At 37.1% G+C, this 23,995-nt stretch overlaps 1 protein-coding gene across 6 annotated transcripts in view; it reads right to left on the reverse strand.

Moving 5' to 3' along the window:
- Positions 1 to 23,995, reverse strand: part of STXBP4 (syntaxin binding protein 4) — a 228,133-nt gene that overhangs the window by 151,312 nt on the left and 52,826 nt on the right. For all 6 annotated transcript variants that reach the window (XM_027568028.1, XM_027568027.2, XM_027568031.2 and 3 more), the window contains 3 exons: positions 23,357 to 23,448; positions 4,748 to 4,837; positions 203 to 268 (listed from right to left, as the gene is read on the reverse strand). In XM_027568028.1, the coding sequence (XP_027423829.1) occupies positions 203 to 268; positions 4,748 to 4,837; positions 23,357 to 23,448 (248 nt within the window). The remainder of the gene's footprint in view (positions 1 to 202; positions 269 to 4,747; positions 4,838 to 23,356; positions 23,449 to 23,995) is intronic.

Consider the following 23,995-nt stretch of genomic DNA (forward strand, 5'->3'; position numbering starts at 1 on the left):
ATAACCATGGTTATCTGGTTTTGAAAGCAATTTCTTTGAGCAGTAATAGCAGGACTTCAGCACAGATACAGAATCTGAAAGTGATTGATTTTAAGACTTATGCTATTTTATACTATATTATTCACATCTGTAAGATTGACATTATACAGCATATGTTTACCCACATTAACACAAAGCACATATATATAATACATGCACTCACTTGTTTCACATTCTGGAGTTCTTCCGTCAACTGTTTCTTTTGTCTTTCTGATTCAAATAACTTTTCCTATATTTAAAAACCACTGAATTAATAACACATTATGAAGTATCAATGAGTAACATGTTTAGGGCTTTATTTCAACATTTATAAATTCTCCAAACATCCAATTGTTACAACCTGAAAATGCAGTTCTCAGTCACTTTTCTGGCTTTACACATACCATTTAAAAGTAATTAGTTATTTACAGTACAACTGTGATATAAATGCATTTTCTGTTACTTTAATTAGCCATTTTGTACAATCTCAAAATCTGAGCTCCAAAATATTTCAATTAGGATGAAAATGTGTAAATACTAACTAAATTTTGGGCAATAGCAATCATCACCAAAGAGCTTCCAAATTGAAGAGCATTATTATTACAACTTAGAAGTAAAGGTCTCTTACTACACTAAAGAGGACATATGAAACTGGATTGACTATTGTTTTTCTAATTTACCTTGTGCTTGGAAGATTATCCATACAAATGAAGATATGACTAGTGTAACCAAAATATAAAATAATAGTTACTAAGGTAGAATAAATAATATTATGCATGCAAATAAAATATTATCTTTGAAATTAAAATTAATTTAAGCACCTACCCTAAAACATCCAGCTTTTAAAAATATATCATAAATAAATCCACATTTTATTGATCAAATCAGAAATACTATGAGTAATTTAAGGACCATTTTACTATAAACTTGAGCAGAGGAATTGCTTGCAGATTAGATTGAGTGGTAAATATTCATGGCAACACTGCGATGTTTATAAGAAGCATTCTGTTTTCCTGGTATATTTTAGCACATTCTTATCAAAGATACGAAATGAAGGTATATGAAGATGAATTTAATATAGCAATCTAATGAATCTGCCACAGATCAGGAGCCAAGAAACTGCTGGCTCTCATGCTCTAGCAAGTCACCTTCACTCTGTGTCCTAGTTTTTTTGCATCTGTAAATGGAAAATACATCTATTTTCATTCAGCTTTGCAAAGCAGTAGCAATCTGAACTTTGCAGAAAGGCTTTAAGTTAAATAAAGCCCACAGCACTTTTAAAAAATCATTCTCGTCAAATAAAAATTAGCCACTGGCATCAAATGATCTTGTTTTTATTTTTATTTGTGCCTCAAATCAGACATGAATAGAGATGTCGCAAGTGATGAGAGAATACCTACATGCTCTATGAACTTCATTGAACAACCTCTGTTATCTGTGTGTAAGACAAGTAGAAATACATATTACCTCGAAGAAGTATTTATGGCTGTGTACACTCTTTTACATGGCCAATCAAGTGGTTCTCAGCCAACAGATAGGTTTCCGGGTAAAGGAAATTATAAAATATAGAATATGCTGTATCTGGGATTTCAGGTCCTGTCACATTAGGATATGTTTAGTTACATGTCGTAGACTTTAAAGATGAACTCTGATTTACTGAAGAGCTCCTTAGGGGAGCCCTGTTTAAATGTTACATAAATGCAATTTTAAGTTAAAATTCTAATAATTAGTACTGATATTTAAATAAAAACTGAAAAATATCACTAAATTTAACAATGATACACATTAAGAAAATGAAAAGATCTAAGAGCTTCTGAAAGCTGTTTTTTTTTATTTTTGTTTTTGTTTTTTTTGAGAGAGAGAGAGAGGGAGAGACAGAGAGTCTTAAGCAGGCTCCATACCTAGCACAGATCCTGACACAGGACTTGATCTCACAACCCTGAGATCATGACCTGAGCCAAAATCAAGAGTTCAGTGCTTAACCAACTGAGCCACCCAGGCATCTCTGAAAGTTCTGATGAACCATAAGATTTAATGGCTTAAACTGTGGAAAGAACCAAGATGTCCATTGACAGATGAATGGATAAAGAAAATGTGGTATATATATATATAATGGAATATTATGCAGCCATCAAAAGGAATGAAATCTTGCAATTTGCAACAACGTGGATGGAACTGGAGGGTATTACGCTGAGTGAAATAAGTCAATCAGAGAAAGACATGTATCATATGACCTCACTGATATGAGGAATTCTTAATCTCAGGAAACAAACTGAGGGTTGCTGGAGTGGTAGGGGGTGGGAGGGATGTGGTGGCTGGGTGATAGACATTGGGGAGGGTATGTGCTATGGTGAGTGCTGTGAATTGTGTAAGACTGTTGAATCACAGACCTGTACCTCTGAAACAAATAATACATTATATGTTAAAAAAAAAAAAAGAAGAAGAAGAAGAAGAAGAAGAAGAAGAAGATAGCAGGAGGGGAAGAATGAAGGGGGGGAATCAGAGGGGGAGATAAACCATGAGAGACTATGGACTCTGAAAAACAAACTGAGGGTTCTAGAGGGGAGGGGGGTGGGGGGATGGGTTAGCCTGGTGATGGGTATTAAAGAGGGCACATTCTGCATGGAGCACTGGGTGTTACAAGCAAACAATGAATCATGGAACACTACATCAAAAACTAACGATGTAATGTATGGTCATTAACATAATAAAAAAAGATTTAATGGCTTATGCAGAGATGAACTATATAAAATGCTATTTTACCAACATAGCCATCATTGGAGATATTTTCAAAGAGAATATGAAGAAATTATTATCAATTTATTCTTAAAACTAAATTTATGTTTTTCATCTTTATTCTTAACTATTATACCAAAAAATGTAGAAGTGGTTTCAAAGTTGTAAAAAAGTCTTTTAAATATTCCATTAGTAATGGAATGCTAGTACATACTTGGAAGGAACAGGAATTGGTAAAGCCTTTTGAAGGGTAACTTGGTAACATGTATAAAATTTTATGTGTCCATATCCTTTAATAAAGCAATTCCACTTTCAGAAGTATATTCAGTTTGTACTTTTACAATTGTAGAAATTGCCCAACAATACATCTACAAAGCTATTTATGATGGACTTATTTTAAGTAGAGGAAAACCAGAAGTAGCCTAAATATTCATCACTAAGGAACTGCCTAGGGGCGCCTGGGTGGCTCAGTTGGCTAAGCATCTGCCTTCAGCCCAGCTCATGATCCCAGGGTCCTGGGATTGAGTCCCACATTTGTTTTCCTGCTCAGAGGGGAGTCTGCTTGTCCCTCTTCCTTTGCCCCTCCCCCTGCTCGTGCTCTCTCTCTCTCTCTCTCAAATAGATAAATAAAATCTTAAAAAAAAAAATGAACTGGCTAGATAACCTAGGACAGAACCATTGGATGACAGGAGAACCATTAGGAAGACTTTGGCAGGGGACACCTGGGTGGCTCAGTCAGTTAAGTGTCTGCCTTTGGCTCAGGTCATGATCTCTGGGTTCTGGGATTGAGTCCTATATTGGGTTTCTTGCTCAGCAGGGAGCCTACTTCTCCCTCTGCCAGCCATTCTCCCTGCTTGCTCAGTCTCTCTGACAAATAAATAAAATCTTTAAGAAAAAAAAGAAAGATTTTGGCAGATCTGCACATATTAACTTGAAAAGTAGCCCAAGATATAAGGCCAACAAAGAGAAAAAGAAATAGGAAGCAAGTTGTAAAAAAGTGTTTAGTGTGAAGAGATCTACATAAAAGTTAGAATGCACATATACATTTATTTTTAGAAATGTAATTGGCCATATAAAGAAAAAGTCTCTGAAAGGACAAACAAGGTGTGTTTAACAATGGCTTTCTCTAGAGGTTGGAATTTAAAAACTAAGGCAGGAAGGAAATTTCTTCTTTTTTTGGAGATGTGTAAAGATTTTGCTTTAATAAAAATTAAGTAAATAACCACAGAATTTTACTTATTTCAGAAAATAATTTAAAATAATAAAAAAAAAAATACTCCTATGGTGAGTTAAGGGTAAATCAAGTAGTTTATACTGCTTTTCTTAAAGACTTGAAAAATGTAATGGGTTTCTGTGAAAATTAGGGTATACTACATCAAAACTAATGATGTACTGTATGGTCACTAACATAACATAATAAAATTAAAAAAAAAGAAGATTAGGGTATAATTTAAATTTAATATTCTACTAAAAACAGAATGAAAATATATAAAAAGAACCCAAATCTTAAAGTGTATTTGGGCACGCTGTCTTTTTTTCTCTTAATCATATTACCCTAACTCCAAATTATGTTACCAAAACGAGAGGCCTCTGAAACATGCCCACAAACATGAAAAATTGTTATTTCCCAGTGAACATTTAAGGATCCAAAATTGTCATGGCTTGCTTTGTTGACTCATCTAATCTTTGTTGGTTTCTCATCCTTGCCACCAATACGAGAACAAAAAGGAGTGAGAAGAAGCCAGATCCATAGGAATGAGCAAAAACCACTGTCTACACTGAGTCTTACATGGGTATTGGGAAATATAAGTAATAAGTATGTAAACAAAAAAAGGGACTCTTTAAAGGCCTACTGAATAAGTGAATTATAAAATATTTGATATTAATACGAACACAAATAATACCAAATAGTTGATAATTTATAATAAATATAATAATATTCTTCCATTTCTTTTTTCTCAACAAAATGTAAGGAGGTGAAATTGGAGATTACCTTGAGTGTATTCACTTCCTCCAAGGCATCATTTCTTTCACGCTTAAGCCTTTCTATTTCATCTGCCTCTAAGGAATCACAGGGAAGAAGCTGTCAACATTAAAACAGAAGAAAAAAGTTATGCATTAGATGCTAATTATGAGAACTAGCATAAAAATCCTTCTTGACGAGTGTTAAGCTTTTGCATTTTAATAACAGAATTTAGTTTCTTACTTTGGAAGTCATTTGATTAGATGAAAGAGAATGTTAAAGCAATCTGGGGTAACTTGATTTAAACTTGACTTTGTATGGTTGTTATTTATAACAGAATCTAAGTGATTATAAGGTATACATACCCCGTTGTCACCTTTAGGTCATCAATTTTAATAATATAATTTCCCTTAAAAGTCCAAATTCTAAGATTGTGTTTATAATGTCAAAAAGACTTTATGAGTTATCAACATAAACTATTCCCCAAAGATATCCATCCCAAGTACATGGCATCTGAGGCTAACAAAATGCTGGACATTATCAACCAAGAGAGTTTATGTGACCCCAGTAAAGTTCATTGATTGATTCCATGCCTTGTTTTAACTAAATGAAATGCAATGTTAACAGCCAAGCAGCTTACAAAGATGCCTGCACAGAAACTGTGGACTGAAGGTAGTATTAATAATTCATGCCCTATTGAAAACAACCACCACAAAATAGCTGAGACGGCAATTCTTCTCTTATTGTGGGCACGATCTCTCTGACAGTTAATTACAAGGTAAAAAAACAATGACACTCTGATCAAAGATAGAAATCCAAGTCTGATTACAGCCATCTTTTATGTATAAATTATAACAGAACTAAAAAAAAGAAGTATAGAAAATATAATTTAAAGGACTAGGTGGAGAAAATGATTGCTTTATAAGTATGGGCTTAAGGCAGAGCTCTTCAGATAGGGGAGGTGAATGCAGAGTAAAAAAAAGATAATAAAAATAATTAATGATAGGGGTGCCTGGCAGTTAAGCTTCTGCCTTCCGTTCAGATCATGATCCTGGATCTGGTTGCGGGCTCCCAGCTCAGCGGGGAGCCTGCTTCTCCCTCTCTCTCTGCCCTTCCCAGTCCCCCCCCGCCCCCACTTGTGCACACTCTCACTCTAATAAACAAATAAAATCTTTTTTTTTTAAAGATTTTATTTATTTATTTGACAGAGAGACAGTGAGAGAGGGAACTCAAGTAGGGGGAGTGGGAGAGGGAGAAGCAGCCTTCTCACTGAGCATGGAGCCCAATGTGGGGCTCCATCCCAGGACCCTGGGATCATGACCTGAGCCGAGGGCAGCTGCTTAACCGACTGATTTCACTTATTTATTTTTGACAGAAAGAGAGACAGTGAGAGAGGGAACACAAGCAGGGGGAGTGGGAGAAGGAGAAGCAGGCTTCCCACTGAGCAGAGAGCCCCATGCAGGGCCCGATCCCAGGACCCTGGGATCATGACCTGAGCCGAAGGCAGATGCTTAACAAACTGAGCCAGGCGCCCCAGGTTTGATTTCTAAATCCTAGCATAACTGAAGTAGGAGTCATTCCTCAATTTGGGGGGAGAAATATTTTTCCCCGCACATTACTGGTTCCTTTGGTCCTGACAGTTACCTTTGGGTATCTACGGCCATTTGTCTCACAATTTACATCATCATCATCACACCATCTTTGTCTGTCTCTGTTTCTCTACTCTTTAGTGAGTACTCAACACACACTCATAGAATTCATTCTTATACTGTTTAGGATTAGTTTTTTTTTTTTAAGATTTTATTTATTTGACAGAGAGAGAGAGAGACAGCGAGAGAGGGAACACAAGCAGGGGCAGAGGGAGAGGGAGAAGCAGTCCTCCCGCTGAGCAGAGAGCCAGATGTGGGGCTCGATCCCAGGACCCTGGGATCATGACCTGTGCCGAAGACAGATGCTTAACCGACTGAGCCACCCAGGTGCCCCTAGGATTAGTTTTTAACACATTTTCAAATGTAACAATATTTCCCAAAGTACATTCTAAAGGATATTAACTAGGTTTGCACAAAAGCCAAACTGAGTGGTAGTGATGGTGGTAGCAGTCCCTTTGGTCAGGTAAATTTGAGAAATGCAGGATTTAGAAAAAAATGAACTTTCTCTCCTGCAGGGCTTCCAACATCCTTAATATGCTAAGGAGCATTTTTTTTTCCCTGAAGGAAATAAAATTTAATAACTTGTTGTATTTCCTCAAGTTATTTGACAGTACCCCTGACCACCACACCTTTATTTTGTGGCATCTCACTGGACTAATATCTGCAAACACAAAGTGTTCTGGGAAACACTGCTACTCAACATTCAGATAAGCCAACTGTTATCTTGCATGCTACCTAAATGTGAAATAAACAGAATTCAAAGGTTTAAATAAGGTCTAGATAACAGAGCTAATTACATTAGTAATTACTAATGTGATTTTACAGACCGGGGTTTTAGGGATGCGATTATAAACATCTACTAAGTGAAATTATAGACCGGGGTTTTTAGGGATGCGATTATAAACGTCTGAGCTTAAAACATGGAGGCAAATCATGCAGAAAAGGGCACATGGTACCATTTTAGGAGGCAAAACACTAAGCTTGAACAATCATAGAACTATGACTTCAAAACAAAACAAAACAACATGTGTTATAATCCTATTGCTATTTTAGGCTAAGCAGTGAAAACTTATAGCCAGAGAACTGGCCATAAATGGTACCTGTGAATTCTGTGAAAGACTCTCTGTGCTCAGTCACGTGTTAAGAGTTCAAATATGCTTCAACTAAGCAAGCGGCAGATGAAATGAATTGTTGCTATTTAACTTCAAATGATTCCAGACAGATAACTGTTTTCTAACCTCCTTTCAAATCTCCTTACCCTTACCTTCCTCCATTCCTTTCCTGTCTGGTTCTCCCGGTATCATTTGTGACCCTCAGGCCCTCTGACCTCTGAAACATCCGGTAAATAACATTGTAAATCATTTCCACTCTATTCTGGATAGCTACTATTCCACTGGTCTCATTCTGAAACTCAATTCATCTTCAACAGAACAATATGTCTGTTTCAGGTCACATTTTTTTTTTTTTTTTTTAATAAAAGCCTTCCTTGGGAGCTTGCGTGGCTCAGTCGTTAAGCGTCTGCCTTCAGCTCAGGTCATGATCCCAGGGTCCTGGGATCGAGTCCCACATCAGGCTCCCCGCTCAGCGGGAAGCCTGCTTCTCCCTCTCCCACTCCCCCTGCGCCTCTCTCTGTCAAATAAATAAATAAAATCTTAAAAAATAAATAAATAAAAGCCTTCCATTAGAAACCCATTCAATTACCTCCTTTCCTTAAAGTTTCTGTATATTCTCTTATTTTCTCCTTCCTTTCTCTTGCTCACTCCTTTACTTATAATTTGCTTTATATATCTTTCCTCCCATCCCCACATTTTGAAAATAATTATGTTCAATGTCACTAGTTAACCTAGTATTTGGCTAAATAAATGCACTCCACCATCAACTTTCTTAACTTCTTTGTTTCATGTAACATTGCTTAAGCCATCTGTCCTTGAAACTTTCTTTTCCCTAAGTTTTTAATATCCCACTATCTCACCTACTCTTCAGAATATTTAGGCTGTTTCTAATGACTTAATTTTATTTCCACTCCTTAAATGGGAGAGGGGAGATTCCCCAAAGTTTGTCCCTTTCTCCTTTTTTCTCTACAAGCTCGTCCTGAGTGATCACATTCACTGCCACACTTCAACTGTCACCCTCCAAATCATTCCCAAATCCCTCTGTGTTCAGTTCCTTATTTCCAATGGCCTTTTGGTTACTTACACCTGTCAGCATATTAAACTTACTCTCTAAAATCCAACCTATCATCTTCTCCACTTTTCTTATTTCCCTATCTCTACTGACAGAACCATCCTATTATTAATCATCTTAATTAAAACTCTGCAGTTATCTTTAACTTATTCTCCCTTGGTTCTTACTCCCAGATGCAAGTCTTTTTTTTTTTAATGATTTTTATTTATTTATTTGACAGAAAAAGACACAGCAAGAGAGGGGACACAAGCAGGGGGAGAGGGAGAAGCAGGCTTCCCGCGGAGCAGGGAGCCTGATACGGGGCTCGATCCCGGGACCCTGGCATCATGACCTGAGCCGAAGGCAGACACTTAACGACCGAGCCACCCCGGTGCTCCCAGATGCAAGTCTTAATGGTGATATACTTGTTGTTAGTAAATATTATGTATCTGTCTCTCCATTCCTTCCCATTGTCCTCACCTTCACCATAGTTCTTAATATGCTATATTTGGACTCTTTCTTTTACCCACTATCTAGGCTACCTACCACCGGTTTCATTCCCTTTCAAGATAACCAACACTATTATAAGATTACCATTTCTAAACTGTCATTTTGATAATGTCACAATTCTCTCTAATGGCTCCTCACTGACTACAAGTACAAACTTCTAAGTGTATTATTCCCTTTTAGGCCTAACTTCCTTCACTGATCTGCATGTACCCACTTACCTCTTAAAAAAACTAGATTACTCTCTGCTTACCATCACATTATATGTATATTTTTAATCATGCTAATTCTCATTACTTTCCGTTCACCTCTTAAGCAGATAAAATCCTGTATATCATTTAAAACTCACTCAAATGACAAGTCTGTTATGAATCTTCTCTTAATATTCTGAGCTCTGTCAGTACTATGGCCTTACCACCCAATGTTACAGTTTTTTAAACTATAATTGTTTGTGTACATGCATTTCTTTATACAATACATTCAATTCCTTGAGGGACAGGCTTAAGTTTTGATTAATAATGTGCTGGAGCAGCTAACACAGTGTAGTTGTTTAATGTATATATATCTAATGTTTTACAGAGGAGTACATACTGCTATACATAGTGAGAAATACCTTTTATATCATGACCCCAGTAAAAGGGAAACATTACTCACTCACATACAATTCACTATATTTTCCATTCTATTCTCTCACTTGTTAAAATGGGGGTTGCGATCCACCAAATTGATTTAGCAAGAAACCAAACTGTGAAATGTCTACTTTAGAGAATTTACAGTGTTCTCTCTGTGATTTTAAGATAATCCCTGTATGATATTTAGTTAGGATGGTAAACCCACCATCTTATTATAATAGACTCTAGTCTGCTGTTGCTAGTTTAGAATTCTGCTAAATCTAGGCTCCAACCTTGCTTTTCTATATGTGACCTTGAGCCAGCCACAGGTGTAGCACGGTGTGAATTTTCTAATATAGCAACGAGTAGAATCACAGTAAGATAAGTACATTTTTAGATCTAAATGCCGTATTATTCCAAAATCATGTTTGGTTTTTTTTGTCAACTAAACAAAAGTAGGACTTAGACTGACTCAGCAATTCTTCCTTCTTGAAACATGGCATCTCAAGAAATCTTATGAGTCAGATGAAACGATGAGCAAAAGAAGCTTGTCACAAGAGTATATATTGTGTGATTCTATTTATTAGGACTTTCAAGAACAGGCAAAAGTAATCTATGCTAATATAAGTCAGAATAGTGGTTCCATTGTAAAGGTGGGAGTGGTGGCCAACTGGGACAAAGTTGGTACAATGGAGCCTTTGAGTGGTGATTATACACGAGGTACTAACAGAAATTCATCACGTTGTACACTTGAGATTTTATACTTTACAGGGTGTCCATTATGCTTCCACAAAAATATTTTTAAAAAATAAATTAAGGAAAAGACAAGCCAGAAAAAGGAAACACAAGTGAAAAAACAACCCAGCCCTAACAGATGGATCATAAGATTTGACTCTGTTATTTGTGAGAAGATGGTTGAGGGGATAACCATAGTGGAATTTCCCCACTTTCACAGACTGTCAGCATCCTCAACCACAGATCAATTGATACTTTAGATGAAGCACTATGGTGTTTTTTCAGCAAACACAAAAAGTTTAGGAATACTACTACAAATTAGTAAGATATTTTGCATTCGTTTCTGATGAGCTACCTGACAAGCAGTGATTTTTGTAGTATTTTTCAAGCTGTGGTACATGACCCATTAGTGAATTTTAAGTCCAAAAATTTAATGAAATAGAACTGAATATTAAATAAGAATGCAATGATATAGAAACATAAGTACTACTTTGAGACTTTTGTTTCAGTTATATATATGTGAGTATGGTGAAGTAAAAAGTATTCTTATTATGGATTCAAGTGAAAAAAAAGGGCAACATTTTATGGGGATATCTTCTACATGTTGACAAGCAGAACATAACAAAGGAAGCCTTATAAACTGATATAATGACAATTGCACAACATTTTGATCTGAAGCCACAAACAGGAAATTATTGGCATGCAGAAGGCCTTGTACAATTACCATGGGCACTTGGCTTTTGTCATCAAAGTATCACAGAGTGAATACACTCTTATCTGCCCTAAAATCATACTGGCTAGAAAGGAAGTAAATTACTAATTTGGAGCACCAGTATTTTTTGCAACTGCTAAGCAAGCTTTGCATGCTCACCCAAAATCCTCTGAATTCCCCATTTCTCTTATGTTGTGAGCAACCTAACCACCATTGCCTTTCCTCATCAAAAGTGGGGACAGTAGCTTTGAGAACTGTTTGGCAGTAAGAAAACAATGCTCTGCAGTCAGCATTAGGTAGGAAAATACATAACACCTGAAAGAGCAGAAGAAAAACAGTACTCTTACAGATTCAGTTTTCCTACCTTAAATGTTACTAACTCAGTTCTGATAAATCAGTGCCTCAATTCTAGGAGACTGGGTGATCTCTCGAAGGTTTCCAAATAACTAGATCATGGGAATGCTCATTCTCAATGATAGGAACTCTAATTTATTGCTATTGTGACTGCAAAATGGTACAGCCATTTTGGAAGACAGTTTCATGGTGTCTTATAAAACTAAACATCTTCTTGGTTTTCTTGGAGCAAAATGGCGGAGGAGTAGGAGACCTGGATTTCGTCTGGTCTCAGAAATTCAGCTGAATGGGATCAAACCATTCTGAACACCTATGAACTCAACAGGAGATCGAAGAAGAGAGTAGCAACAACTGTCTGAACAGAAAAGCGACCACTTTCTGGAAGGTAGGACGTGCGGAGAAGTGAATCCGAGGCGATATTCGGGAGAATAGATGGCGGGGAGGGAGGCCTCCGTTGGCCACTTTTGGCAGGTGATAGAGCAGCAGAGCACAAAATCGAAACTTTTAGAAGTCAGCTCCGCTGAGGGACGTCCTCCAGTGGCTAAGCGGGGGATGGAAACCTCGCGGTACAGTGTGGTCTCAGGACCCTCGGGGTCACAGAAAGACCGGGGGTGCCTGAGTGCGGCAGAGCTCCCAGGTATCGGAGCGGGGAAGCCGGCTGCAGAGACGGAACCGAGGCGCGGACTCGCAGCTCGGGGTGGCCATAAACAGTGATCCCCAGCCCACTCGGGCCACTGCGCCTCCAGCAGGGACCCAACAAGCAGCAGAGCCAGGGAGACTCCCCTCCCTTCCCCAGGAGGAGCGGCACGGGAGCACACCACAGGGATCTGCCGGGTTTGGAGACTCCACACAGGGTCGGGTGCCAGAGATAGAAACGCTCGGTCACAGGCCGGGTGAGCGTGGAGTGTGGCCGGAGACCGGGGAGACGGGAGTGATTGACTGCTTTTATCTGGGGGCGCGCTGAGGAGCGGGGACCGAGTTCTCAGCTCCTCCGGGCAGAGAGTGGGAGCCCACCATTTTCACCCTGGTCCTCCAAAGCTGTGCCAAGAGCTTGCAGGGAACAAAAGCTCCTGAGAGCAAACCCGAGCAGCTTGCTTAGCCTGGACCGACAAGGGCGGGGCAATTCTGCCTCTGGCAAAGACATTTGGGAACCATGGTAACAGGCCCCTCCCCCAGAAGATCAGCTCGAACAGCCAGCAAGCCAAGACCAAGTTTACGGATCAAGGAGAACGGGAGAACTCCAGCGCTAGGGGAATACTGCACATAGAATTCATGGCTTTTTTACCATGATTCATTAGTTTTTCGAAGTTAATTTTTTAACTGTTTTTTGTTTTTGAATTTTTTTCCCTTTTTCAACCAACATCTTATCAATCCCTTTTTGAAAAAAACATTTTTCATTTTTCATTTTTAGAGTCATATTTTATCCCTTCATAGTAGTTACCCTTATTTTTGGCATATATATATATAAGTTCTTCTCTCTTTAAAATTTTGATATACAGTTTCTTCTAACAGATCAAAATATACTCTAAATCACTAGTGTATGGCTTTGTTCTAGTTTCCTGCCTGATCACAGTCTCTCCCATTTTTTTTCTTTTCTTTTTTCTTTTTTTTAAATCTTCTTCTTTTTTCTTTCAAACAACTTCTTATCAATTCCATTTATAAAACCTTTTATAAGTTTCATCTTTACAGTCATCTTCCATCCCTTCATTGTATCAACCTTATTTTGTACATATACAAGTCTTTCTTCCTTTAAAATTTTAGGAGGCACTTTTTTCTAACAGACCAAAATACACCCAAAATCTAGTGTGTGGCACTGATCTGTGCACTAGCCTGATCATATTTGATCATATTCTGTTTTTTTTTTGTTTTGTTCTGTTTTTGTTTGCTTTATCTTTATCTTTTTCTTTCTTTTCTCTTTCTTTTTTCTTTCTTTCCCTTTCTTTTCCCCTGGTTTCAGGTCTTTTCTGATTTGTATACAGTATATTTCCTGGGGACGTTGTTAACCTGTTAGCATTTTGTTCTCTCATTCATCTGTTCTCCTCTGGAAAAAATGACAAGATGAAAAAAATCACCTCAGCAAAAAGAACAAGAGGTAGTACCATCTGACAGGGACCTACTCAATACAGACATTAGTACGATGTTGGACCTAGAGTTCAGAATCATGACTTTAAAGATACTAGCTGGGCTTGAAAAAAGCGTGGAAGTTATTAGAGAAACCCTTTCTGGAGAAATAAAAGAACTAAAATCTAACCAAGTCGAAATCAAAAAGGCTATTGATGAGGTGCAATCAAAAATGGGGGCACTAACTGCTAGGATAAATGAGGCAGAAGAGAGAATCAGCGATATAGAAGACCAAATGATGGAAAATAAAGAGGCTGACAAAAAGAGAGAGAAACAACTACAGGATCACGAGGGCAGAATTCGAGAGATAAGCGATACCATAAGACGAAACAATGTTAGAATAATTGGGATCCCAGAAGAAGAAGAAAGAGAGAGAGGGGCAGAAGGTATAGTGGAGCAAATTATAGCAGAGACATTCCTAATGTGGGGAAGGAAACAGGCATCAAAATCCAGGAGGCACAGAGAACCCCTCTCAAAATCAATAAAAATAGGTCAACACCCCTACATCTAATAGTAAAACTTACGAATCTGAGACAAAGAGAAAATCCTGAAACCAGCTCGGGAGAAGAGATCTGTAACCTACAATGGTAGAAACATTAGATTGGCAACAGACCTATCCACAGAGACCTGGCAGGCCAGAAAGGACTGGCATGATATCTTCAGAGCACTAAACGAGAAAAATATGCAGCCAAGAATACTATATCTAGCAAGGCTGTCACTGAAAATAGAAGGAGAGGTAAAAAGTTTCCAGGACAAACAAAAACTAAAGGAATTTGCAAAAACAAAATCAGCCCTAAAAGAAATATTGAAAGGGGTCCTCTAAGCAAAGATAGAGCCTAAAAGCAGCATAGATCAGAAAGGAACACAGACAATATACAGTCACCGTCACCTTACAGGCAATACAATGGCACTAAATTCATGTTTCAATAGTTACCCTGAATGTAAATAGGCTAAATGCCCCAATCAAAAGACACAGGCTATCAGATTGGATTAAAAAAAAGACCTATCAATATGCTGTCTGCAAGAGACTCATTTTAGACCCAAAGACACCCCCACATTGAAAGTGAGGGGGTGGAAAACCATTTACCATGCTAATGGACACCAAAAGAAAGCTGGGATGGCAATCCTTATATCAGACAAATTAGATTTTAAAACAAAGACTGTAATAAGAGATGAGGAAGGACACTATATCTTACTTAAAGTGTCTATCCAACAAGAAGATCTAACAATTGTAAATATCTATGCCCCTAACATGGGAGCAGCCAATTTTATAAGGCAATTAATAATAAAAGCAAAGAAACACATTGACAAAAATACAATAATAGTGGGGGACTTTAACACCCCCCTGACTGAAATGGACAGATCCTCTAAGCAAAAGATCAACAAGGAAATAAAGACTTTAAATGACACACTGGACCAAATGGACTTCACAGACATATTCAGAACATTCTATCCCAAAGCAATGGAATACACATTCTTCTCTAGTGCCCATGGAACATTCTCCAGAATGGATCACATCCTAGGTCACAAATCAGGTCTCAACCATTACCAAAAGATTGGGATTATTCCTTGCATATTTTCAGACCACAGGGTTTTGAAACTAGAACTCAATCACAAGAGGAAAGTCGGAAAGAACTCAAATACATGGAGGCTAAAGAGTATCCTACCGAAGAATGAATGGGTCAACCAGGAAATGAAAGAAGAATAAAAAAAATTCATGAAAACCAATGAAAATGAAAACACAACTGTTCAAAATATTTGGGATATAGCAAAGGCAGTCCTGAGAGGAAAGTATATAGCAATACAAGCCTTTCTCAAGAAACAAGAAAGGTCTCAAATACACAACCTAACCCTACATCTAAAGGAGCTAGAGAAAGAAGAGCAAATAAAGCCTAAACCCAGCAGGAGAAGAGAAATAATCAAGATCAGAGCAGAAATCAATGAAATAGAAACCAAAAGAATAGTAGAACAGATCAACGAAACTAGGAGCTGGTTCTTTGAAAGAATTAATAAGATTGATAAACCGCTGGCCAGACTTATCAAAAAGAAAGAGAAATGAACCAAATCAACAAAATCATGAATGAAAGAGGAGAGATCACAACCAACACCAAAGAAATACAAACAATTATAAGAACATATTATGAGCAACTCTATGCCAGCAAATTAGATAACCTGGAAAAATGGGTGCATTTCTAGAGATGTATCAACTACCAAAACTGAACCAGGAAGAAATAGAAAACCTGAACAGACCTATAACCACTAAGGAAATTGAAGCAGTCATCAAAAATCTCCCAACAAACAAAAGCCCAGGGTCAGATGGCTTCCCCGGGGAATTCTATCAAACATTTAAAGAAGAATTAATACCTATTCTCCTGAAACTGTTCCAAAAAATAGAAATGGAAGGAAAACTTCCAAACTCATTTTAGGAGGCCACCATTACCTTGATCCCAAAACCAGACAAAGACCCCATCCAAAAGGAGAATTACAGACCAATATCCTTGATGAACATGGATGCAAAAATTCTCAGCAAAATACTAGCCAATAGGATCCAACAGTACATTAAAAGGATTATTCACCATGATCAAGTGGGATTTATCCCTGGGCTGCAAGGTTGGTTCAACATCCGCAAATAAATCAACGTGATACAATACATTAACAAAAGAAAGAACAAGAGTCATATGATCCTCTCAATAGATGCAGAAAAAGCATTTGACAAAGTACAGCATCCTTTCTTGATCAAAACTCTTCAGAGTATAGGGATAGAAGGTACATACCTCAATATCATTAAAGCCATCTATGAAAAACCTACAGCAAATATCATTCTCAATGGGGATCAGCTTTTCCCCTAAGGTCAAGAACGCGGCAGGGATGTCCACTCTCACCACTGCTATTCAACATAGTATTAGAAGTCCTAGCCACAGCAATCAGACAACAAAAAGAAATCAAAGGCATCCAAATTGGCAAAGAGGAAGTCAAACTCTCACTCTTTGCAGATGATATGATACTGTATGTAGAAAACCCAAAAGACTCCACCCCAAAACTGCTAGCACTCATACAGGAATTCAGTCAAGTAGCAGGCTATAAAATCAATGCACAGAAATCAGTGGCATTCCTATACACCAACAACAAGACAGAAGAGAGACAAATCAAGGAGTTGATCCCATTTACAACTGCACCGAAAACCATAAGATACCTAGGAATAAATTTAACCAAAGAGGCAAAGGATTTGTACTCAGAAAACTATAAAACTATAAAATACAGGAGTCCATCCAAATCCTGAAGGAGAACACAGGCGGCAACCTCTTCGACCTCAGCCGCAGCAACTTCTTCCTAGAAACATCGCCAAAGGCAAGGGAAGCCAGGGCCAAAATGAACTATTGGGATTTCATCAAGATAAAAAGCTTTTGCACAGCCAAAGAAGCAGTCCACAAAACCAAAAGACAACCGACAGAATGGGAAAAAATATTTGCAAATGACATATCAGATAAAGGGCTAGTATCCAAAATCTATAAAGAACTTATCAAACTCAACACCCAAAGAACAAATGATCCAATCAAGAAATGGGCAGAAGACATGAACAGACATTTTTCCAAAGAAGACATCCAAATGGCCAACAGACACATGAAAAAGTGCTCAATATCGCTCGGCATCAGGGAAATCCAAATCAAAACCTCAATGAGATACCACCTCACACCCGTCAGAATGGCTAGAATTAACAAGTCAGGAAACAACAGATGTTGGCGGGGATGTGGAGAAAGGGGAACCCTCCTACACTGTTGGTGGGAATGCAAGCTGGTGCAACTACTCTGGAAAACAGTATGGAGGTTCCTTAAACAGTTGAAAATAGAGCTACCATACGATCCAGCAATTGCACTACTGGGTATTTACCCCAAAGATACAAATGTAGGGATCCAAAGGGGTATGTGCACCCCAATGTTTATAGCAGCAGTGTCCACAATAGCCAAACTGTGGAAAGAGCTAAGATGTCCTTCGACAGATGAATGGGTAAAGATGTAGTATATATACACAATGGAATATTATGCAGCCATCAAAAGGAATGAGATCTTGCCATATCCAACGACATGGATGGAACTGGAGGGTGTTATGCTGAGTGAAATAAGTCAATCAGAGAAAAACATGTATCATATGACCTCGCTGATATGAGGAATTTTTAACCTCAGGAAACAAACTGAGGGTTGCTGGAGTGGTGGGGGGTGGGAGGGATGGGGTGGCTGGGTGATAGACATTGGGGAGGGTATGTGCTATGGTGAGCGCTGTGAACTGTGCAAGACTATTGAATCACAGATCAGTACTTCTGAAACAAATAATGCAATATATGTTAAGAAAAAAAAAAGAAGAAGATAGCAGGAGGGGAAGAACGACGGGGAGTCAGTCGGAGGGGGAGACGAACCATGAGAGACGATGGACTCTGAAAAACAAACTGAGGGTTCTAGAGGGGAGGGGGTTGGGGGGGTGGGTTAGCCTGGTGATGGGTATTAAAGAGGGCACGTTCTGCGTGGAGCACTGGGTGTTATGCACAAACAATGAATCATAGAACACTACATCAAAAACTAATGATGTATGGTGATTAACATAACAATAAAAAAATTAAAAAAAAAAAACTAAACATCTTCTTACCATATAACCCAGCAATTGTGCTCCTTGGTATTTACCCAAAGGAGCTGAAAACTTATGTTCACATAAAAACCTGCAAATGGATGTTTATAGTAGCTTTATTCACAATTGCCAAAACTTGGAAGCAACCAAATGTCCTTCAACAGGAAAATGGATAAACTGTGGTACATTCAGATAATGGAATATTGATCAGCATTGAAAGACATGGAAAGATATGGAGGAACCTTAAATGCATATTACTAAGTGAAAGAAGCCAATCTGAAAAGGCTACATACAGTATGATTCTAACTATATGACATTACAGAAAGGGCAAAACTATGAAGACAATAAGAGGATTAGTGACTGCCAGGGGTGAGGGGTGCAGGTACGGAGAGATGAACAGGCAGAGCACAGAGGTAGAATTCAGAGTGGTAAAAATACTATGTGTAATACCATAATGATGGATACGTGTCATTATACATTTGTCCAAACTCACAAAGAACTTACAGCACCCAGAGTGAACCATAAGGTAAACTCTGAACTCCAGGTGATAATGATGTGTCAATGCAGGTTCATCAATTGTAACAATATACCACACTCTGGTGCAGGATGTTGATAATGAGGGAGGCTATGCATGTGTCAGGGCAAAGGGCACTTGAGAAATCTCTGTACCTTCCCCTCAATTTTGCTGTGAACCTAAAACTGCTCTAAAAAATGAAGTCTTAAAAACAAAAAAAGACACCATTTATTATAAGAGCAAAAAAGTGAAAGGTAACTAGAAATAAATCTAACAAAAGATTAATAAAGCTTGTATTGGGAAAAATATATCAACTGTATTATTTGCTATTCAAGAAGATAAAATTAGGGGCGCCTGGGTGGCTCAGTCCTTAAGTGTCTGCTTTCGGCTCAGGCCATGATCCCAGGGTCCTGGGTTCGAGCCCTGCATCAGGCTCCCTGCTCAGCAGGAGTCTGCTTCTCCCTCTCCTACTTCCCCTGCTTGTGTTCCCTCTCTGTCTCTCCCTCTGTCAAATAAATAAACAAAATCTTTAAAAAAAAAGAAGATAAAATTAAGAAGTCAAAACATGTTTGATAGGAAGACTTAAATATATAAAGATGTTGTTTCTTCCTAAAATAATCAGTACAGTAAGATTTTTGCTAGAACTTATTTGGACAAGAAAAAAGATTAGCCAAAGCAATATATAAAAAGAAGAGCAAAGTGGAAGAATGTGTTATTAGATATCAATACTTACGAAGCAAAGTAAACCAGTACTGAAGAATTTAAAAATGCCCCTGTGCAAGTATGGAAATCTTATAAATGACAGAGCTGGATTGCAAATAATTCATCCACTGAAACATGAATTTATATTTTAAAAATTACCTTTATAAAAATAATTGATCAAAATTTATATATTTATATTTTTTGATTGTGTACCAATAAGTAGAATTACTACTCAATTCAGAAGAAAATTTTAATGTCAGAGCTTATGAATACAGTGAATTAAAACAAATACATTTTAATCAACTAAACTTTTTGCAAAAGAACAATAGGATGATCAATGACTGATTTTTATGTATACTGTATTCTTGAAATTATAATATATCAAGGCAACATTCTAGGGTAATATGGAATAAAAATAAAAGTTAGCAGAGAAAAAGGAAAGATGATAAATTTCTGAGAATAAGAATTTATGAATGAATTTTCTTTTAAATAAGATGATTATGAGTATCAAAAACTGTAGTATTTAGATTCCATTAGATACATTTAAAGGGTTATATAACAGTTTTCTTTAAAAAAGAGAAATATTTATAGTCATTGTAAACCAAATTAAAACATCAACCAAAAGAAAAGTGGTATTACTTTATGATTAGATTGAGTTGATTTTAAGGCAGGAAACATTCTAGAGATGAACAGATTCAATGTCCTGTCAGGATATAACAATTCTAAAATCATATACACCTATAATACAGCCTATGATATGGAAAGCAAAAATCAGCAGAACTAAGGGAAATTTTTTTAAGGTTTTTTTTTTTTTTTTAATTTATTCATTTGAGACACAGAGATACAGAGAGAGAGAGAGAGCATGAACACGGGGAGAGGCAGAGGGAGAGGGAGAAGCAGGCTTCCCGCTGAGTGAGGAGCCCGATGCGGGGCTCGATCCCAGGATCCTGGGATCATGATCTGAGCCGAAGACAGAGGCTTAACCATCTGAGCCACCCAGGCGCCCCAGAACTGAGGGAAATTTTAAAATGAAATGCCTCTTGCTCAATAACTGATAATAAGACAAGAAATGAGTAAGGAAATAGAAAATTTGAAAAAAAAAAAGAAACAAAGTTTGAAAGTTTGAACCACATGATTAACAACCTTGACCTAATTGATGTACAGGGAACACTGCACTCACTTCAGTGCAGAACAGACATTTCAAAAGATGGAAAATATTTCATAAAATTGACTATATGCTGGATATATGGTCAAAGGATTAATGCCATGGAGAAAGTGTTTCTAACTTCAGTGAAGTACACTAGAAATCAGCAACCAGAAGGGAACTATATTACTAGAAAATGTCTAAAACAGTTCAAAATAAGGGTCAAAGAAGTAATGACAATGGAAATATTACGTGCTGAATGATAATTAAAATATGATCTATAGAAATTTGTGGGTGTGATAACTTTGTAAAAATTGTGTAGTACCTTCTTTGAGATAAAAAGTAATATTGCTAAAATATATTAAAAACCTAAAAAAAATTCTGTTATTTTTTAAACAAATTTTAGTATCTTGATGAAAGGGAAAATTTTCTAGAAAGATATCCATTAACAGAATTATTCAAGAAAAGGACAAAAACTTGAATAAAATAACCTTAGAAGACATTAAAAAAATAGGAAATATGTCCTCTTCCAAAAAGACCTAGGCCGAGACCATTTGGCATATGAAACATTTTCAAACCTTGAAGGAACAGATAAAGTTTCTATTATGTAAGCTGTTGCAGAAAAATAGAAATGGCATAAATTTTATAATGTTTAAATAATTTTTAAATAAGTAGATATAAAATATTATAAATTTTATTTATTAAATAAGATAGTGCTAGCTTCTTTTAAAAAATTAAAAATGTAAAATGGCTCAAATATCATGAAAATTTATTTTTTGGTCGCTTTTGCAGCTCCTGTTCCAACAGTAATTCAGAAAAAAGTAAAATTTTGTGGGAAAGACAAAAATGTAATTAACTTAAAATGCCTATCCAGAAAACCCAAGACAACTGAAAAACAGAATAAGGGAGTTCAATAAAGTGGCATTGCACAGAATAACCATTCAAAAATTTGTATCTTGGGGCACCTGGATGACTCAGTTGGTGAGGCATGCAACTCTTGGTCTTGAGGTTCTAAGTTCCAGCCCCACACTGCGTGTAGGGATTACTTAAAAATAAAATCTTCAAAGAAAATTAATATCTTTACTAATAATCAATTAGAAAACATAATGGTTAAAAAAAATCCCATTTCCTATAGCAACAAAACTATAGCATACCTATTCAGACTAACAAATATTTAAGACATGTATGAAGCAAGATACAATTTTCTTGTTCCAAAATACCAACAAACACCTAAATGAATGGAGAAATAAATCATATTCATCTCTCCCAATCTACTCTCTTAATTCAATGCATTTCCAATTAAAAAAAAATCCCAATTAAATTTTTATTACCATGGCAAAAATGATTCTAAAGATCACTGAGAAGATCAAAACCAAGAAGTTAAAAAGAAAAAAATTGGGGCGCCTGGGTGGCTCAGTTGGTTAAACATCTGCCTTCAGCTCAGGTCATGATTCCAGGGTCCTGGGATCGGGTCCTGCATTGGCCTCTCTGCTCAGTGAGGAACCTGCTTCTCCCTCTGCCTAGGCCTGCTGCTCCCCCTCTGCTTGTGCTCTCTCTGTCAAATAAATAAATAAAATCTTAAAAAAAAAAAGAAAGAAAAAAAAAAAAGAAAAAAATTAAGGACTTAGCCTACCATGAATGACTGAACCTAGAAATATATGCCTAGAATAATTAAAATAGTAAGGTACTGGCAGAGAGAAAGTGATCAATGGAACAGAGTGGTGGGTCTAGAAACAGATCTGTGTAACTAGATAGAGATTTAGTATAGGATAAAGTTTGTATTTCAAATTAGTGGCAAAAGTGAAGAAGGATAGTTACTAAGTAAATGATGGTGGGACAAGGACAAGTGGTTATCCGTTTGGGGCCCTAACTCATGCATAGACAAGAACAGATTTTGAGTGAACTAAATACATTAATTGGGAAGACCTTCCTGAATGATACAATAACACAGAAACTCTGTAAAGAAAAGGACTGAAGAATTTGATATATAAATATAAATGTCATAAATATCAAAGTTCTTTTTTTTAAAGACTTATTTATTTATTTTCAGAGAGAGTGGGCGGGGGGAGCGGCAAGGCAGAGGGAGAAGGAGAATCCTCAGACTCCCCGTTGAGCATGGAGCCCAGCGTGGGGCTTGAGCCCAGGATCCTAAGATCATGACCTGAGCCAAAATCAAGAGTCGGCAGCTTAACCGGCTGAGCCACCCAGGCGCCCCTAAATGTCAAAGTTCTGTAGAACAAACAACTTCGAAGTTAATAGGCTTCACAACTACATTTTACATAAAGCACAAAAAAGACAAAGGAATACCTAAGATCATGACGTGAGCCAAAACCAAGAGTCGACAGCTTAGCCGACTGAGGCCACGCAGGTGCCCCATCCTTCATATTGATCTGGATGCTGACACATGAGGATGGTTCAGACTGTAAAATTTCAGAGAGTATATACACTTATGAGTACTTTTCTGTGATAAATTTAGGAAGAGCATGAGGAAATACTGAGAGAGGAGGAACAGAAGAGATCAAGATGAAATTTTACTTTGTATTTTAAATTAATCAGTGTTTTCTATATTCTCAATATAGAAATAAATATAGAATACATTTACTCAATATTTTATTTATTTATTCTATATTTATTCAATAAATATAGAAAACACAGATTAATTTAAAATCAAAAGTAAAATTGAGAAGCATATAGTATTTGCATAATTTTTTTAAAAGTGAAAAATGAAATAAAGGCTACATATACGACATATAACAGTCAAGACTTATGATCCAAGCACAGTCAAGACATTTCTGTAAGGCACACCCTACCTGTGAATCTAATATGCTGGAAATATCACGTGCACTGACATTCACTTCATCCAGCTGCAAGCAAAACAAGTTTCTGGCAACCTGGACAAAATCTGAAATGGAATACACCTCAGTAAGAACACAGCATTTAACCTCATCTAAATACATCTTACCTTTTTCTATGCTTCAACTTCTATGAAGTTGAAGCTATGCATTATAACACTTCAAACTTAACTTACTTTTCAGTGGATTACCTTAAAGTAGTATTAACTGATGTGACAGATAAATACAACCTCAAATAAAAAGTGAGCAATAAACCAGTTTTAACTTACCTCAGTTCACTTTGCTGAGGTTAATAAATCAGTCAAGATAACAACAAAGCACATACATATCACAGGCATATCTATTTCTGCAACTCTTTTATCATGAGCAAGAACTTTCTCTGAAGCATAGGACAATGTTGTGACTTACAGCTTTTCTAGCTCGAGCCGGAGGTTTAATAATAATAATAGCAGGAGCTAATGTTTATATAACAGCCTCTGTGTTAGGCACAATGCTTTGCTATTCTATCCTCCCAATAATTTTCTGAGGCAGGTCCTCCTATGCTCTCCATTCTACATACCGCAGCTAAGACAAGTGAGCTGCCAAACTTCCCATGGC

This window comes from Zalophus californianus, chromosome 16, assembly GCF_009762305.2.
Source record: "Zalophus californianus isolate mZalCal1 chromosome 16, mZalCal1.pri.v2, whole genome shotgun sequence".
NCBI classification, from domain to species: Eukaryota; Metazoa; Chordata; class Mammalia; order Carnivora; family Otariidae; genus Zalophus; species Zalophus californianus.